This window comes from Eretmochelys imbricata, chromosome 1, assembly GCF_965152235.1.
Source record: "Eretmochelys imbricata isolate rEreImb1 chromosome 1, rEreImb1.hap1, whole genome shotgun sequence".
NCBI lineage: Eukaryota > Metazoa > Chordata > Testudines > Cheloniidae > Eretmochelys > Eretmochelys imbricata.
Genome location: NC_135572.1, coordinates 33,058,286 through 33,078,853, shown reverse-complemented (window position 1 = coordinate 33,078,853; position 20,568 = coordinate 33,058,286). Strand labels below are relative to the sequence as shown.

The window sequence follows — 20,568 nt, the reverse complement described above, 5'->3', positions numbered from 1 at the left end:
ACTGAATTCACTTTCATGAAGTATTTGCTATTTTCTTCCTAACAACGTGCAGCCACAAAGAGTTTGTAGTACTAATACATTTTAGCTGCTATGCCTATTTTGGTCCACATTTTCAAAGGTGACTAGTGATTTCAAGTGCTCAAACCTAAGATACCTTAAAGGGTATCTGATTTTCAGAAAGTGCAAAGCACCACCCTCTTAAAGCCAGGCTTAGAATCACAGAAACTGTAGGGCTGGAAGGGATCTCGAGAGATCGTCAAGTCCAGCCCCCCGTGCTGAGGCACGACCAAGTAACCCTAATGTTTATTCAAGTCGGTCACCTACAAATGGAAACAACCAAAATCGCTAGACACTTTTGAAAACGTATGTTACTGCCCATGAAGTGTGCTATGTTGACAACCCTAAATACTGAAGTCATTTATAGGTTCACAGAACAAGCATATCATGGCCAGCAACAACGTATACTTCCCAAAATGCTGGCCCATCAATAATTCTCAACCCTTCTCTGTAGGGACCACCTCGAAGGTTAAGATTGTAGGTTTTTTTCTCCAGAGCCATTCATATTGATTGCTTGACATTTCTGTTGAGACTGTCTGCACACAGCCTATCATAGTGGTATCTGTGGGAGAAATAATTGGGCTGGGAAAGATGTGTGTATGGGCAGGGAGAGGGGAGTTACTGGGAGATCAGAGTCCTAGGTTTGGGGGAGAGGAGAGGAACAGAAAAATCATGTGCAACCCTAAGGTAACAGGGAAAGGAGCAAAGACCCCCTTCCCCTCCTCCCAAAATATGAAGTAGAAGGTAGCTGAGAGAGGCTGGGGGTACCAAAAGTAATCCCCTTGGCTCCACATTTAGAAAGAAGGGCTTTGGCTGATGCTCTATCTCCCCTGTTCTCCCTGCTTCAAGAAGAGCTGTCCCAGCATTTCTCTGACAACCACTGTGGCAGCCTCCTTTTGAGACATCAGAAGGAAAAAGCAGAGCTGCGGTCCAAGCCCTCCTCTCCACTCCTTTCTTCTGCTGTGGGCATTATGCAAAATATCCCATGCCAATTTTTCTACATCCTTCTTGTAGTGTGGGGCCCAAAACTGGACACAGTACTCTAGATGAGGCCTCACCAATGTCCAATAGAGGGGAACGATCACATCCCTTGATCTGCTGGCAATGCCCCTACATATACATCCCAAAATGCCATTGGCCTTCTTGGCAACAAGGGCACACTGTTGACTCATATCCAGCTTCTCGTCCACTGTAACCCCTAGGTCCTTTTCTGCAGAACTGCTGCCGAGTCATTCGGTCCCTAGTCTGTAGCTGCCCACATGGCTCTTACCCAAGCTCCGGCCCGGGGGGTGGGGCCTCGGAGCTACAGCCCGGCCATAGTAAGAGCAGTGCAGACACCTGAGGGGAGCCATGGTGTGGACCCTCCACCTGCCCTGGGCAAGGGACCCAAGGGGCAGGGATGAGAGTTGGGGGCTGCTCTCGGGCCCTCCACACTGGCCAGGTGGAAGGTCTGCTGCGGCTCCCCACAGCTGCCTGCATGGCAGCCTCTTATCGTGGCTGGGCTGCAGCTCTGAGGCCCCACCCCTAGCCGGAGCCGGGTCAGGGTAAGAGCCATGCGGGAAGCTGTGGGGAGCTGGGGCGGACCCTCCATCTCCATCTGTCCTGGCCGGGGGCAGGGACACTAGCCAGGGGCTGCTCTCAGGCCCCCTGCACCAGGAGTAGATGGAAGGTCTGTGTGGCTCCCACAACTGTCCGGGCTCCCCGGTTGGGCTCCACCAGCTGCTGGTCTGGCCAGGTGGTAGGGCCTCGGGGGGAAGGGGAGGGGAAGGGGGCCCTGTTCCAGCGCCACTAGTTGGGAAAGGGACGGGGCAGATGGGAGGGTGTGACAATTAGCGTTGGCCACTCCCCCAAATTTATTGGGTAAGGTGATTTTGGCCCCTGCTGCAGGAGCTCTCACCCCCACATCTGCTCATCCCCTGCCCAGCAATTAAATTCTTCCCCCATTTAGGCCCCACCCCCCAAGTTCCCTCCCAGGCCCCACCTCTGCTCCTCCTGGATTTTTCACCCCTCTCCCAGATCTGAGGGGGCTGCAGTGGAGTTCCCTCTCCCCCTGCCAGGCTGAGGGAGGCAGTTCCAAGGGCTCTTCACCCCCCTTCCACTTCCAGGTTGGGTACTGCAGAGGGAGAAGCAGAGGTACCATCTGGTTCCTTGCGGCACCTTAGAGACTAACAAATTTATCTGAGCATAAGCTTTCGTGAGCTACAGCTTACCTCATCGGATGCAGCTCACAAAAGTTTATGCTCAAATAAATTTGTTAGTCTCTAAGGTGCCACAAGTAATCCTTTTCTTTTTGCAAATACAGACCAACACGGCTGCTACTCTGAAACCTGTCATCTGGTCCCTGATACTCACAGGAGGGGAGGTGGGGAGAGCAGACACCCTGAGCTGTCTGGCTCCTTAATTCCCTCCCCTCTCCCTCGCAGCCTGCGAGAATGGTTCTGGATTGCTATGAAGAAAGGGAAAGAGCTCTGCCTCCAGCAGCTCTGACTGATTACTCTGTCCCAGGAGATGGGCAAGTGTGGCACGCAGCCAATCAGGGGCATCAAATTCGCTAAAGAGCTGGAGCTTCACACATCATTCAGGAGCCCCACCTGAGTGGACTCGCTGTAGGAAGCGCACGGAGGGGCAGAGGATGCTGAATGCTCCGAGGTCAGATCCAGGAAGGTGGAAGCTGGGTGTCCTGAAGACAGGCTGTTCACAGAAAGGCGACTGCCCCAGAGTCCTGACTGGCTTCATGGGGAGCAGTTCCAGAGCGTCGCCCAGGGACTCCGTGACAACTGGAGCATTGCAAGACTGAGCTCCAGCTCTAACCAAAATCATGCCACTTGCGTACACGGGCTAGCTCCGCTCGAGTCAGCACACTAACTAGAGCAGTGTGGCCATGTGGCAAGAGGAGCAGCTCAGACTAGACGACCAAGTACATACCTAGAATCTCAGACAGGGCTGTACTCGGACACCTAGCCCAATCCATTGCCCATGCTGCTGCAGCCATAACCACACTGCTGTTTTTAGCTCGCCAGCTCAGCAGAGCTAGTGCATGTGTGTCTACCAAAGCTGGGAATTACACCTCCCAGCTGCAGTGTAGACAGACCCTTTGTGTGCAGCATTGTATGCACGCAGTTATTTTGACATTAGCAGAATCATGAGGCACGGCTGCGGTACAATTGATCTCATTCATTCATTCACTTTAGATTCTTTATCCTCTGAGCAGTAGCTTTATTTCAAAGGTGAATGGCTATAACCAAATGCAAGATGACGCATCTTCAATATCCAAGATTCTTGGCTCTTTGTCATCCTGTCTGTTACTGAAATTTGGAAAGATGGAAAAAATGCAGCCACTAAGGATAGGAAGAGTGACTTATATTAAACCGCCAGTCTAATGCCTTTCTAGGTTACATTAACACATCAGTATCATCCATCATGCTATTTGCTGCTGCATGAAAATGTCATTTTTTGTATGACAACTATTCAAATTGTACAAAACTACATTGTAATTGATTTGCCTGTCACTGTGACCAATATCCATATCGTAATATTAATTAGTAATATTACTGCTCTTGTAATGCTGCAGATGCTGTCACTGCATTTCAGAACAAAGACAATAATGATCACTGTTGTTTTTAAAATAATTTATTTTCCAAATCAAAGGAGATTAGAACTTGGGAGCTTTATCTCATGAATCCGATTTGATTGCAGCTTTAAAAGAAAAACTTGTTCCAATTCTCTACAGTACAAATCCTTCAATATTTAGTGCTTTAAAAATCAGATTATCTTTTATTTGAAGAACAAGTGATTCTATTTATTTGAAGGAGATAGGAACACATTTTACAGTCTGCACATAAAATGCCTACGTGATTCTGAACTGGGACACAGTAACGTTAAAAGTGGCTGTAAAAAACATTATGTTAATTTTAATATTCCCCCCCAACAATGGGGAGAAAGGAAAATGGAAGCATGGTACAAAGCCATAAATAGACTTCTTATATATGTTTGGTGAATAAGCAAATTAACTTCTACACAACAATCAGATATTAGTAGATAAACCTATAGTATCTTGAAAATGTAGGAAATACAGCAACAAGAAAGTGTTAAGAATCCATTAACCAAAGTAAAATAATAAGTAAAAATGAAAAAAATCATGTGGCTCAAACGCAGTACAAGGGAATGTTATCCTATTTCTAGCTTATGATAAAAAAAATGGGATCTTGAGGGTAACCTCCTCCTGTAACAGAACTAAACTTGCCTAGGCAAAGCCAAAGGGTTAGGCCAGCGTGCTCAGAGGGTGGGAAAGAAGCTATAAAACACACATATATTCCCGTACTAATATATACACCTAGGCATGCCTGCCCACCTTACTTGCCAGGATTATCTGGGTCTCTCTCCCTTAATCATTTCCCTGACATTGCAGGAGCCTTCAGCATCCAGTCCCTCCTGTTCTCTGACTGTGGCACATAATAGTCTGGTCTTCTGCGCGCTGTAATACTTTGGTCTAATTTTGGTTGTTGGCTTTAGTGGGCAGGTGCTGGTGGCTTGTGCTACACAGCAGGTGGTAGGAGGTCAGACTAGAGCAGTGGTTCTCAACCAGGGGTACATATACCCTTGGGGGTAAGCAGATGTCTTCCAGGGAGTACATCAGCTCATCTAGATATTTTCCTAGTTTTACAACAAGCTACATAAAAAGCACTAGCGAAGTCTGTACAAACTAAAATTTCATACAGGCAATGACCTGTTTATACTGCTCTATATCTGGTCTATCCCCATCAGGGACTCCCCTGCTCCTCTTTAATCTCATTGATGAGGAACAGTTCTGCTTGACAGTGCATAGCCCCAGCTCTTCAAAACAAGCCTCACCTGTACCAAACCAGCACCATAACGAATGTATCCTATACTAAGGACAGATTGTGGGACACTTTCATTGCGAATAGTCACCAACTTTACCATTTGTGAGCAGAAAGAATAATTAAAAGCCTTATCCAGCCATCCAAACACTTCTTAGTCAAGAAACAAGTACTCTCCTAAACTCCCTCCCTGGGCTCCTCATCAAATATCTCAGTGTCGCATATTCCCTGGCTCTTTGCCCAACTAATTGAAATGCTGACCCCCAGACACCTTAGCTCCTTGTCAGGTCTGTCTCCTCCCCACCTACTCCCCCTCAGTTCCAGTCTCCTCCCAAGAACCTAATCTGATTTTATCCCTGTCAGGTCCCTGTCCCATTCCCAACCACTCCAATGCCAGTTTCCATTTCCCTCTCCTTGCCAGCCTCCAATACCAGTCCCCTTAACCTAGGCTCTTTGTCCCAATATACTCCCCTTCCCAAACCTCCCCACTGGTCCAGGTCTTTTCTCCTGTGCATCTGAATCAGACAGCTTCCTTTTCCACACAGTGAAGGGCCCGCAGAAAGATCACAGAGCACAGGAGACACAGTCTCTTGCATCTACCAGATGTACACCTCGCACGGTCCATAGCAGCCCAGATCTGCAATTCCAGGGGAAGTCCTGTTCAGCCCAGTGCAAATGGAATCTTTGGGGAATTTAGATGCTAAAAACGAAGGAATGTCTACTGAGCATGTGTGAACTTGAGATGACTTTTCAAAGGCTTATTACTCAGCCAAATATGAATGGATTTTCACAAGGACAGCAAATGGCCTCCTTACTGCCAAATTTCAAGTCTCTCCTCCAAAGCATGACAGCACTAGAGCAAAAAGAAAAGGTCACCAGAATTTAACATGGACAAAACATCTTTTCCCCTGGCCTCATTCTTAGCAATGACTCAATCACTTTGGCTAAAATTTTTGAAAAAAATTCAGCCTAAGGAAGACACCTGGCATGAAAATTTCAGCTCAACTGGTTAAAGTTTTGGCACAGATATATGCAACCAAAACCAGGGTATTATAATGGGCAACCTTAATAACTGGCAGTGCTACCAGCTCTGCCTATAAAACTTGTGTAATAATTTGCTCTCAGTGCAACACAACAAAAATCAGCTCTGGATTATTCACCACTTCACATCACTTCAGTCCAAACTGCTTCTAAGAATCCTTCAGAAGCCATTTTTTACAATCGAGATAGTTAACATTTATCCTGTGCCAATTCATTTTGATTATTGTGTTCTCATACCAAAAAGTAATCTTCAAAAGAAAATGATTGCAGGAAAGAGTGTTGCAGTATGTCAGATTTTAAAAATATATATTTAGCAAGACCCCCAATAAAGAACAAATGGACTAAAAGATAACTAAATTTCATACACATAATCACTCCAGGACATCAAGGTCTTTTATTGAAAAAAAGATGTACAACAGTTAAAAACAGTCTGGAGGGCCTAATTAACAGCTGGTATTCTGGGAAAAGCAGCAAGCCTTCAGTTTGGAGCCAGAGCACCCTAATATCTCTTCCTGAGAAAGAGTGCTAAATGGCTGAAGTAAAGCTACCCAAAGTGCTATGTTTGGTGGGTGACTGACCTGCTGTTTTGATCCCACAAACAGTAGCTCTACTTTAACTGCATTAGCCATTGTAGAAAATGTGTAGATAATAATGCCTAGATATCAGGCAACTAAACAGCTCAGAGTTACACAACAAATATTCCCAGACCACAAAAAAGAAGACAAAAAATATTGACAGTACAACTATCTAACTGAAAACACTGAACAGATTTAACTATAGATTAACCATTGGAAAGTGAGGTAACTGAACAATAACAATTCCACAAACAACCTTTATTCTGGTCCTATATCCCCTGCTAGATCTGATATTCTTACAGCCACCCACCCTACACCAAACATAGTTCCAACATGGACCACTCACCAACATCCTACAGAATGCCAACCAGCTAATTCGCTCATCAAGGGCTAGTGACACCAAGGTCATCTTGCCTCCATATTTAAAAAACCCAACTGGACCTTCTCCAATCTGCAATTCTACTATAGTTATAATATTGTTCTTATTCTCTATACACCGACTCCATCACCATAGATTTACTACTACAACACATCTTGCCACAATAATTTGAAAACCTCATTATTACTACTTCAAATTTTACTTTCTCAAAGTCAAGAGACCCTATGCTTCAGAATACGGATCCCGTACACATTTAGTCCTCTTAACACATCTTTATAGAACCCACTTTACATATTAAATCTCATAATACTCCAGTCTCCACATTATTTAACATAAAGGAGATATAGGAGTCAGTATGTTTATAGAACGTATTGCATTTTCATTTGTTAGATTTTACAAAACCTGAATTTGTAAGAGTTAAGGTTTGTAGGAGTTTGTAAGAGTTAAAGTTATTTGAACAACAACAAATTTACTCAATTCCAATTTTTTAAACATATGCAGCAGTCAAACTTAAAACTAGAGATAGCTGACATTTTTTAAACAAAAAAGTTTTATCCTCCCAACAAAAAAAACTACTTTTTTTTTTAAAAAATGTAAAAAAAATAAATTTATTGAACTATTTCTTTTTTAAATAATATTGTGACATTAAAAGCTTTTTGAAGTTTGTTAAGGGTTTTCTGGAAGTGAAATTTTTCAATAACCACTTCAAAAATGTTTATAAAAAAGGCAAGTAATACCAAAAACTATTCATCTGTTTCAAGGAGTTTTGAAACAAACATGTTTTATTTTTCATCCAACTCTGCTTAAAATATTTCCTCCATTTTGAAAAAAAATTCTACTGATTTGAGAGACTCCTTCTGCTTAAAATAAGCACTCCTGCCAGAGCTCGTAATACTGTTGTGCATCTCAACATGGAAGAAACTTCTGAAGGTGACAACTGTGCACACCTCTCTCATAACAGTGTTTAAAATTAATTGATATTTACAACTTATACTACTTGAATGAAAATTCCTTGTAACGGGGTTGCCACTCACTGCTAATGTGTCTCTTTCTGTATAGGTCTTTGAACGTAGCTCTTGTGGCACCAGATGCTTGCTGCTCATTTCTCTGCAATAGTTTTTCTTCTGATAACCTCGCCATTTAGTCCACACTTTTCAGGGTTACGAAGTCCAACAAGATGGCTGGAGATGACATTTGGACAGTTAGCATTCAGCCCCAACTCGAGGCTCTATGCCACTATACCAGTTGCTGACAGGGGAACCCAGGCCCACTGGCTACACTGGGTTCCAGCCTATAAACAGCAATCCAGGTCCTCAGCCTTCGTCCCTGTTGCTGCTTCCCTGGGCTCCTTCCTACCAGCTCTCTCTATCTTCTCTTGCCTGGTTCTGGGTTTACCACAGGACCCTGCTCTACTCCCTGTGGCTACTTCACTACCTTCTAGCTTCTTACCAGACTCCTTACTCCAGGACAGGATATCAAGGCTTACTCTCCCCCTGTACTTCCTCCTTGTCCCTGATGGCCTACCTCATCCCAGAGAATGATGGAAGCCTCCCTCTCTTGAAGCCCCCTTCTACTTTCAGCTTGTTGGCTTTATTGTTCTGGTCCAGCCCTTCCCCAGCTTGGCTTCTGTCAAGGTTCCTTCCCCACTCTGAACTCTAGGGTACAGATGTGGGGACTTGCATGAAAAACCCCCTAAGCTTATTTTTACCAGATTAGCTTAAAACTTCCCCAAGGTACAAACTATTTTACCTTTTGTCCCTGGACCTTATTACTGCCATCACCAAGCGTCTAACAAATATAACAGGGAAAGAGCCCACTTGGAAACATCTTTCCCCCAAAATCTCCCAAAGCCCTACACCCCCTTTCCTGGGGAAGGTTTGATAAAAAAACCTCACCAATTTGCATAGGTGAACACATACCCAAACCCTTGGATCTTAGGAACAATGAAAAAGCCAATCAGGTTCTTAAAAGAAGAATTTTAATTGAAGAAACAGTAAAAGAATCATCTCTGTAAAATCAGGATGGTAAATACCTTACAGGGTAATCAGATTCAAAACATAGAGAATCCCTCTACGCAAAACCTTAAGTTACAAAAAGACACAAAAACAGGAATATACATTCCATTCAGCACAACTCATTTTATCAGCCATTTAAACAAAACAGAATCTAACGCATATCTAACTAGTTTTCAGAGTAACAGCCGTGTTAGTCTGTATTCGCAAAAAGAAAAGGAGTACTTGTGGCACCTTAGAGACTAACCAATTTATTTGAGCATGAGCTTTCGTGAGCTACAGCTCACTTCATCGGATGCATACCGTGGAAACTGCAGCAGACTTTATATACACACAGAGAATATGAAACAATACCTCCTCCCACCCCACTGTCCTGCTGGTAATAGCTTATCTAAAGTGATCATCAGGTTGGGCCATTTCCAGGACAAATCCAGGTTTTCTCACCCTCCACCCCCCCACACAAATTCACTCTCCTGCTGGTGATAGCCCATCCAAAGTGACAACTCTTTACACAATGTGCATGATAATCAAGTTGGGCCATTTCCTGTACAAATCCAGGTTCTCTCACCCCCTCACCCCCCTCCAAAAACCACACACACAAACTCACTCTCCTGCTGGTAATAGCTCATCCAAACTGACCACTCTCCAAGTTTAAATCCAAGTTAAACCAGAACATCTGGGGGGGGGGGGTAGGAAAAAACAAGGGGAAATAGGCTACCTTGCATAATGACTTAGCCACTCCCAGTCTCTATTTAAGCCTAAATTAATAGTATCCAATTTGCAAATGAATTCCAATTCAGCAGTTTCTCACTGGAGTCTGGATTTGAAGTTTTTTTGTTTTAAGATAGCGACCTTCATGTCTGTGATTGCGTGACCAGAGAGATGGAAGTGTTCTCCGACTGGTTTATGAATGTTATAATTCTTGACATCTGATTTGTGTCCATTTATTCTTTTATGTAGAGACTGTCCAGTCTGACCAATGTAAATGGCAGAGGAGCATTGCTGGCACATGATGGCATATATCACATTGGTGGATGTGCAGGTGAACGAGCCTCTGATAGTGTGGCTGATGTGATTAGGCCCTGTGATGGTGTCCCCTGAATAGATATGTGGGCACAATTGGCAACGGGCTTTGTTGCAAGGATAAGTTCCTGGGTTAGTGGTTCTGTTGTGTGGTATGTGGTTGTTGGTGAGTATCTGCTTCAGGTTGCGGGGCTGTCTGTAGGCAAGGACTGGCCTGTCTCCCAAGATTTGTGAGAGTGTTGGGTCATCCTTCAGGATAGGTTGTAGATCCTTAATAATGCGTTGGAGGGGTTTTAGTTGGGGGCTGAAGGTGACGGCTAGTGGCGTTCTGTTATTTTCTTTGTTAGGCCTGTCCTGTAGTAGGTAACTTCTGGGAACTCTTCTGGCTCTATCAATCTGTTTCTTTACTTCTGCAGGTGGTTATTGTAGTTGTAAGAAAGCTTGACAGAGATCTTGTAGGTGTTTGTCTCTGTCTGAGGGGTTGGAGCAAATGCGGTTGTATCGCAGAGCTTGGCTGTAGACGATGGATCGTGTGGTGTGGTCAGGGTGAAAGCTGGAGGCATGCAGGTAGGAATAGCGGTCAGTAGGTTTCCGGTATAGGGTGGTGTTTATGTGACCATTGTTTATTAGCACTGTAGTGTCCAGGAAGTGGATCTCTTGTGTGGACTGGACCAGGCTGAGGTTGGTGGTGGGATGGAAATTGTTGAAATCATGGTGGAATTCCTCAAGGGCTTCTTTTCCATGGGTCCAGATGATGAAGATGTCATCCATATAGCACAAGTAGAGTAGGGGCTTTAGGGGACGAGAGCTGAGGAAGCGTTCTAAATCAGCCATAAAAATGTTGGCATACTGTGGGGCCATGCGGGTACCCATAGCAGTGCCGCTGATCTGAAGGTATACATTGTCCCCAAATGTGAAATAGTTATGGGTAAGGACAAAGTCACAAAGTTCAGCCACCAGGTTAGCCGTGCTTACTGACTTTTTACAGGAGTTCTGACCTGCACTCCTGCTCTGGTCCTGGGAAAAACAACACACAGACAGAGAGAACCCTCTGTTTCCACCCCCTCCAGCTTTGAAAGTATCTTGTCTCCTCATTGGTCATTTTAGTCAGGTGCCAGCGAGGTTGTCTTAGCTTCTTAACCCTTTACAGGTGAAAGGGTTTTTCCTCTGGCCAGGAGGGATTTAAAGGTGTTTACCCTTCCCTTTATATTTATGACAGCTTCACTCCTAATTAACCCTGGTCTTCTTTCACTCAGGTGACCTAATTGTCCTCTCAGGCCCTCGTTAACCTATCAGGACTGATGTGGGGTGCATACCACATTACATTCCTACATAGGAATTTTCTTGATTTTTGTAAAAAGCAATTGTGCACACTAGATCTCCTCTAAGCAAAGTGTGTATGTGTGTGTGTGTGTATATATATATATATATAAAATGAAATGGAGTTTCTAGATCAAGATGTTCTTGAGGTATGATGATGTAAAGCACATTTAAAGAATGAAAAGTTGGTAGTTTTTCCTTTATAAGTTTTATTAAAAATGGCTTGTGCAACTTAACTCAAATGTTCCCATACTGTCTTCTTTCCCAGAGTACACATAATGAAATTCTGGCAGAAAAGAGGTTTGTTTCGAAGGTTTCCAAGACTGATCTTACAACAAAAAGATTTTCATAACCTTAACCAATGGAGTCATTCCCAAGGGTCAATAATTCTGGGGCAGTTGATATTCTGATAAGTGTGCAAAGACTTTAGGGTCAACCCTCCTGGTATCAGTGAACAAACAAAACTGAAATCTCAAGTAATAGCAGCTTGGCAACTGTAGAAACACTAAAGTAGTATTCTTACCAAAGAGATAAAGGAGAGGGGAGGCAAAGATAGCAGGATTCATCTGTACAAAGCTGTCTTTGATGATGAGCAAACATCAAGCTTGTAGTGGCATGTAAAGATATGGACCAAATTCTAGGTCACTGCTTTAGGGAGATTAAAGACTGAGGCTTATTCTATAAAGGTGCACAATATCACCTCAAGCCCTATTAGACTGGGATTCAATTCCTGCCAGTTTACATTTTGTTCCTGTAAGCTTCTTTGATGCATATGACAATCCACCAGGAAATGGCTGCCTTGGAACGTAGAAATCCCATCTTTGAAGCTCAAAGTGAAATAAATCAGCTGTCAAACGTCTTGAACTTTCTGGTTCTTTCTAAATAGTTTTAAATGCCTGTTTAACATCCAAATAAAATACCCTTTCCTCAACACATTTAGGATCCAGACTAAGACCAATCAGGACCTTCTTTTAATCACTTGAGGCTAAAGTAATTCAAAGTTGTTGGTTTGGTTTTTTTGTTTTTTTTTTTTAAGTTAAATATTGACTGACTTTGAGGTTACACAACTTTGAGAGGTACTGTAAATTTTAAATACACACACTACATATCATACATACTCATGAGCTAGACTTATCAACCATAAAAATATCAAGAGATTGCCAAATACAGTGCAAGAGGTTTCGAGGACAATGAGACAGACAAAAAACAAAAAGATATTACAAAATAGGCCACAATTATTAATGAAAATAACCACAGATCATGGCAAGAGAGTATAAAATACAGAAAAGAGAAAAAGGTTTGGTGGTCCTAATAACCAAAATTATTTTTTGCTTTGTGAATATATCAAAATGTATAAAGGCATATCAAATTCAGATGTGAACAGCCACAATACCGCTTGGAATTAATCTGCCTACGTCTCATACCCATACGAGTCACATGTCATAAATATGACTCTAATTCAACCTTATATTGTTGTACCCTGCAATTTCTGTAAATTAATTCCATTGGCATACTGTAAATCTGTAAGGGATGGTCATTTATCCGCCATGTAAAAATAAAGGAACTACTTACTGAAAGTGTTAATCTCAAAACCATTTATTTTTTAATATAGATAATTCTCAGGCTTAAGCCTACCAGTAAATTTTGCAGATCACACTGTTTAAGAAACATTTCAAAATCAGCAATGCCATATCTATCCCACTGACAAATAGTGACCCATTAAATAGAGGCACCAGACTGAAGCAGTTTGAATTGCCTTCCTAACTTTCAGCCCTGTCAGGACTCAAAATATTAATATTTAGCTATCCATCTGCCACCAGAGGATGTAGAGACTCTAAATGTTCAGTTCCGACACAACTCTGAACCAATGGAGGAGCTAATAAAGGGATGGGAGAGTGTGTGTGTGTGGTGTCTTCGCCAGCTCCCATGGCAACTTTTAGGTGAACACGTGATACCTCTTCTCATGGGGCTTGGTAGCGGTGGCTCCCTGCTGAGGTTGTTGCGACATGGAACTCGGGATCATGTGGTGCTGTGACCCTGTACGCTATATCACAATGACTCTCACTTACACTTGGCCCGACAGCCCACCAATCATGATGGTCAGCAGCCAGGCCAAACCTAAATAGCATTGCAGTCCCCTGTGCCAATTCACAATGCTCGGAGTGGGGAGGTAGGCTGTCCCGCAGGACAGGAGCCACTGCTGTTAGGTGAGTGTGGGGCAGCACACTCTCCAGCTCCCCACCCTCATCAGGGTCTCCCTTCCACACCAGACTGAGATTAGACGGTGGGGCAGAGGATGATGATGTGTGAGTGGTCAGTGCCCGGATTGCAAAACCTGGGTCTACCATTGCTCTGAACACAGCCTTTAAGATCAGGTACCTGAACATTTCACACATTCACTCTGGGTCTTTTCCCAAGCCTACTAGATCACTATGAAGAGCTGAACCAATCTGAGATTCTGAAGATAAGGGTTATATAAGGACATGGAAAGATGGTACACTGGGCCTTGATTATGCAGAGTTAATGTTAACTGGGTTTTTTCCATTGACCTGAATGGGAGCAGAATAAAGCTTTTGCTGATGAAATTCTCAGAGCTTACTGAAATAGATTGGCAGTTTGGTGTGATCGGTACAGGGAAGTCAGTCCACTTCCAGTTATGACAACTCTGGCACATAAATAGAACACTTTCTTACCGAACTATAAAGGAAAATACAGATTGCCAGACCAGATGTAAATCTAAGTCCAGTGTTCTACCTCTCACAGTTACCAGTACCAGATGCTTCAGAGCAATATGAAAGAAAATGTCAAGGATGATTAAAATAACTTCCCATAGGGGTAGTTTCTTTCTAAGCCCTAGTGGATGTCTTATGTGTGAAATCAGGATTTTGTTTTAAATATACTTTACACAGAATGTTATATTATAAGTGTCTGTACAAATGTCTAACCTATTTTTGAAACCTCTATCCTCAAAAAATACCTTGCAGCAATGAGCTCCACTGATTAACTATGTGCTATGCAAAAAAAAAAAAAAGTATTTCCTTATTATTTCATGTCTTCTGCAAGTTTTCTACCTAATTTTTCACTCCTTCACCAAATCATTAATACATATTAGTACAAAACATTGGGGCACTACTCCTGACCTTTTCCCATGCTATAAATTGACCATTGTCCCCATTCTTTGTTTTCTGTCTCTTAGCCAGTTTCTAGTCTATCACAGCTCTTTGTCAGCACTCTGAGTACTTAATAGCCTATTGTGAGGGACTTTGTCAAAGGCATTCTGAAAGTCCAAGTAGATGCCAGCTGGTTCTTCACTATATATAGCTTTACTGACACACAAAGCAGTTAAATTTTCATTAATGCAACCTGCGCCCATTTGAGCAAATTATTATTTACCTTGTAGTGCGGCTACCTGAATCACCATTATTTGAATTGGGTTCTTTTTTGACAACTTCATTAGCATATGAGCTTTCATTCCTAAGCAGGGCTTTGATGCAGCACACTTTAGTGCTTGTGTAATGCTATTTATTTTTGTTTGCGCAAGGAATTGCACCTTGAAAAGAAAAAATTAAGCCATGGTTTCTGATCTTGGATGTGTCCATCCTAAACTCTATTAGGAAGTAGCTTATAAAACTGTCTGAATCACCCCTTTGGGGCTGAAATTTTTCAAGCCTGATGTCTGCCTGAAGAAATTGTTTATTTTGTTTTAGTTTGAGAAAAATCAATTCAGCATTTATTTTTTTGTCTTTGTATGGAAGGAAAAAAAAACTCACTGCACATTTTTCCCGTTAAAAAAAAAGATTTTGCCCTTTATCTGAAAGGTCTAGTGCCAAAATGATCGCAGCAAGAAAACTGAAAATGGATAAGGAAGCTTGTTTCTAGGGAATAGGGATGCCTTGCAATGCCCCAGTTAAAACTGGTTTTCATTTAGAAGAATTAGCAGGGTTTGAAACAAATCATACTTGACTCAATGGCATTCTAAAGGGGCTACATTTTACATGAACACATCACATTCTGATGTATCAAGATAAATGAAGTGTTACAACAGCTTTCCAGGGTTTTTCTCCTTCATACACAACTAAGCCCTGGTCTACATATAAAATTTGGATGGATGTAACTATGTCACTCAAGGGTGTGAAAAATTCAAACCCCTGAGCAGCACCGTATTTAAGCTGACCTAACCCCTGGTGCAGACACGGCTAGGTCAGTGTCAGCCTAGTTACTGCTGCTGAGAGAGGTGTATTAGCTACAATAATGGAAAAACCCCTGTGCCGCTGGAGACTCTGTAGCGGAGACATACCCTAACTGCATGAACTCTGAAAGAGCGTGTTGCTTACACATTTATTGTTATAATTGAATCTTTTACATTTTGTAAAAATGGGAATATTATTGCGCTGGAAGTACAGAACACACTTACCAATGTTAATTTCATCATCTGTTTCAGCATCTCCAATACACTCAAACTGAAAATCCTGTAGCGACTGGGAAAATTTTTGCACTGCCATGGATAGATCTATGATAAAGAAAAAGGAAACAAGTCTTACAATTATTCCAATAACTATATCACAGTATATGCAAAGTCTCATATAGTGAGGTTATACTTTGCTTAAAAGATTTCCTTTCTTAATCTCACATAAAATAATCTCACATAAAATAAGAGAATACCATTCAAATCAAACTGCTTGCTATGCCTCAAAAAGTCACTGAAGCAAACTAAATTCCTAAATCCCAGCCATAACAAAGAGAATCGTATTCATACTGATGAATAATCCTCAGTTCTCGTTTTCTTGAAGCAAGAGAAATTAATACATGAACTGAAGCTTCAGTGGTAATAAGTAGTCCTAGTGTATGCAGTGGGGCTACTTGCAAACAAGGACGTCCTACATATACAAGGGTTGCAGGATTGGGCCCATAGGTTACCGTGAGTTTTATTTTAATATACTTCTCCCACAGTTAAAGTTTTCAATAGGGGCTTAACAGCTATTTTAAAACTAACTAAATATAAACACAATACTGTATACTGTTCTAGAGAGACTTTAAAAAAAAAAGATATTGAAAAATATATCTTCAATTACTTGCTCATTATGTATGGACTACTTTAGTTGAGTGGCATTTACAGTGACAACACACATCTGCACTTTAAAAAAAGGCTAAGTTAAACTTCACAGCACCAAGATTTGATCTCAGCAGTAAAGAATGTTCCAATACACAGCATTTATAAATATGAAATAACCAGTATGACCAAAATATTCTTCTTTTTTTACAAAAATACATAAAGGTAAATGTAAGAAGAAAAGTGAGAACGCATGTATTAAGAACGATCAGAGTTCTATCAGTCTAGACAAAACATTGTTGAGGACTACCCTCTACAATTCTCATGAGACATTTGTAGCATCAGTTTGGAAGCTAGAAAAATGAAAAGACAACCTGAATTCTGACGTCTGCAATATCTAGACAGACATCTCAGTATGGAAAGGGAGGAAAAGAGTTTTACCAAAACCCAAGTTAAGCACTATTTACAATGCATCACTGGAGTATACAAATCTGATTAGAAACTTTGTCCCAATGTCTTGTACTGATAGCATGTTCAGTTCTGTGCAGCCCACCGAAATAAAGGCCTTTACCTGAAGATATTCAAATCTAGAAGATAGATGTATGAAGTTGGGAAATCCAAAAGATGGGGATAGTTTACACTGGTTTTTAGGTTTTTAGCTAACTCTTTTGGGGCAACACAGAAGGTAGTGCATACTTTAAGAAAGACTTAAATGAAGAGAGGGTTTGGGGCATGACAATCTGGAACTGGGGTAAATGCATCAAAACAACAGTGGGAGGGGAGGACACAAAAGAGGAATAAAAAGGGCAAGGGAGAACCTAAGCATTAGTGCTGGTATTTTCCTTTGAATTTCGCTTATGTATTAGTTAATTTTAATGTGCTTCAATGACAAAAAGGATTCCAATATAGCCACTGAAATCAGGGCTTAAATTCCAGACACCCACAAGCCAGGGATCAATAATAAAAAATAGATTGAGGATGCCAATCGATGGAAATACTCGTTTTGTCCCAGTTGCTGGAATTCCTACTAAGGTGCTGCCCCAATCCCTGGTCAGTGCCTGGTTCTTTCAGATCGGCCTCTGACTGGTAGACATCAAATTCATCAGATGCCACCCCCCTCAACCTCTCATTATTTATTCATTTTTGCTTACAGCTGTGGTGTGCATCAGCCCTAAAGAAAATAAAGGGCCTTTTTAGAAAAGGCAGACATGAATAAATTTTCTTCTATTAGTAAGGAATGAAATATGGTTATCTAATGCACAGTTGTAGATACAGAAGTTGTCTACACAAATTATCTTTGTAAATAAGAAAAGTTTTGGGACTGTTCAATCCTCCATTTGTATAAGCTATTTTTCTTATTGCCAGATGGTCGACTCTCCTGGAAGATTTAATTTGGTAGAAGACTTTTTTTAAAAAAAAAAACACAGAAACTCGGAAGTTAGTGACTTTACAAAAGTTCTATGCTATTGAAATATATTAAATATGTATTTTCCCTTGTCTTATGGTTTATTTTAAATATAGAAAATACAATTGCTATGAAGTAAGACACAAGCCAATAAATCCAAATTATTCAGCCATTATTTAAAAAAAATAATTTGGCAAATCATTTTCATTAAGCACTTATACCATTCTGTATCTATATTGCAACTATATATGTTTGTTTTGGATTAACAGTTATTCATTATTTATATGCAGTGTAAAACACTACAGCTTGCACTTTCCTTTGGTGAACAAAAGAAAATTTCCCCGGACATGAAGTCTCATCATTTTATCATTATAAATTCTATTTTCTCGTCTATAACTGACTTTCTCTCCTTCATATCACTCTGGCACTTGTTGCTCCAAAAAAAAGCACATCAGAAGTAGAATTACAGTTATTAAAAAGAGCGGCTCATCAGGCAGTCCCCCAACATGTAGAGCTATCGTGCTGTCTCCCTAACGCACTGCATAATATGTTTTCTATTAAGAACAGAGTTAAGTATACACTTGCGAATGTACTGCAAGCTTACTGAATGTTTCTTGTTCCTAGGTGTATGAAAATCATCTAACGGTAGCAATGTATTATTTTAACAACTTAGAAGCAGTTCTGCTTTGTACATCTGACAGCATCTTGTAAAGTTTATGCAGTAAAACACCTACTTTAGTTTCTTCTTTAAAATCTGCATCTATTACATTAACTTCTGACACTTACTTAATCTTAGGAGTCAATTGTTCTGTAGCCATGAGAAGGATCTATTCAGGTAGTTTATGTAAGAGCAAAGGACAAAAACAGAATTCCTGGGTTCTGCTACTGGCTCTTCCACCAAATTACCATAGGGTAAATCATTGAAGCCCTCCTACAGAATAGCAAAATTGCACTGAGGCATGATGTGAGGCTTAAATAATACTTCTAAAGGACTAAGATTCTACAAAAGTGCAAAGGATTAACCATTACTGTTAATATTCTGTGTCTGTAAATTCCTATGGACAGAGAGAACACATTGTACTGAACGTTTGACTTGGGTATTAGTAACTCAGTGCATAATTTTAGGACCAGCTGTTGATGTGGTGGATGTGCAAGGGAGGAGGAGGGTGCATGGAACTTCCCTCACCTAGTACTCCTCCCAAGAAAGCCTATTCTGCCTCCTAGAGCAGTGGCTCTCAACCTTTCCAGACTATTGTACCCCTTTCAGGATTCAGATTTGTCTTGCGTACCCTAAGTTACACATCACTTCAAAACTACTTGCTTACAAAATCTGACATAAAAATACAAAGGTGTCATAGCACACTATCACTGAAAAATTGCTTCCTTTCTCATTTTTACCATATGATTATAAAATAAATCAACTGGGATGTAAATAATGTACTTACATTTTAGTGTATAGTATATAGAGCAGCGTTAACAAGTCATTGTCCATGAAATTTTAGTTTGTACTGACTTTGCTAGTGCTTTTTATGTAGACTTATGTTGTAAAACTAGGCAAATATCTAGATGAGTTGATGTACCCTCTGGAAGGCCTCTGGATATCCCCAGGGGTAAGTGTACCCTTGGTTGAGAACCACTGTCCTAGAGGACAAAAATAACTCCCATTGAAATTACTCGTTTCCCTCAGGGTAGAGAGACTAGCGCTTCAGGTACAAGACAGGAAGTACTGTCCACTTTAAATCCTGATTTAGACTCACTAATTCTTGTTTGGCTAACTGCCTCAGAAGATCAGAATTCAAAATAAAAAAAGATGGCAAAGTGATGGGAAGGAAAGAGAGAATACTTCCAAAAAAAAAGAGAGAAAGTCTGAGAAAAGCAATGGCTCCTTCTAAAAAAGAGTGTAAATCCTTTCATCATCCCAGTTCTTAACTTTGCAACCTATGCTTTTAGACCACTGTGATGGTCATGGAATAGTGTAATAATCTCAAAAAGAAACTGAGGTGTAATAATTATATGAACACTGTATATCAGTGGTTCTCAGCCAGGGGAACGTGTGCCCCTTGGGGTACCCAGAGGTCTTCCACAGGGTACAGTTGACTCATCTAGATATTTCCCTAGTTTTACAACAAGCTACATAAAAAGCACTAGCAAAGTCAGTACAAACTAAAATTTCATAGACAGTGATTTGTTTATACTGCTCTATATAGTATACACTGAAATGTAAGTACAATATTTATATTCAAATTGATTTATTTTATAAATTATATGGTGAAAATGAGAAAGTAAGCAATTTTTCAGTAATAGTATGCTGTGACACTTTTGTATTTTTATGTCTTATTTTGTAAGTTTTATAGTTGAGGTGAAACTTGGGGGTACACAAGACAAATCAGACTCTTGCAAGGGGTACAGTAGTCTGGAAAGGTTGACAGCCACTGCTGTATATGATCTGGTCAGTGAGGTAACAGTACTGCATAATTATGGAAGGGATATTAGAATTTCCTCTATGATGGTATTGATTTAACTTAACAAGGGGCTGTGGGAAGTACAAACAGGAAATCAATACAATAGATCTAGATAAGGACACCCCAGAACACACTTAAAAGACAAGGAGGCAAGCTGTTAGCATCAAGGACCCTGTCTCCAACACATTGCAAGACTTGGCTATCGAAGCTATGAGCCAGGAGAATAAAAGAACAGATTTAAAAATTTTATTAAGATGAGGTTTAAAAAAAAAAAGTGAACAGTACAGAGTTTAAGCATAGAAGTTTCTGGTTATCAGGGAATAATTTACAGGTTATCCAGGGGTGTGAAGTTCGGTTTAAGATTGGATGGCGTAAGGAATACATAATCTGCAATATCCCCAATTGG

At 41.1% G+C, this 20,568-nt stretch overlaps 1 protein-coding gene across 1 annotated transcript in view; it reads right to left on the bottom strand.

Moving 5' to 3' along the window:
- ARHGAP42 (Rho GTPase activating protein 42) overlaps window positions 1-20,568 on the bottom strand; it is a 294,764-nt gene that overhangs the window by 217,007 nt on the left and 57,189 nt on the right. Inside the window, exon 2 of the mRNA XM_077805596.1 lies at window positions 15,660-15,755. Coding sequence (XP_077661722.1) covers window positions 15,660-15,755 — 96 coding nt within the window. The remainder of the gene's footprint in view (window positions 1-15,659; window positions 15,756-20,568) is intronic.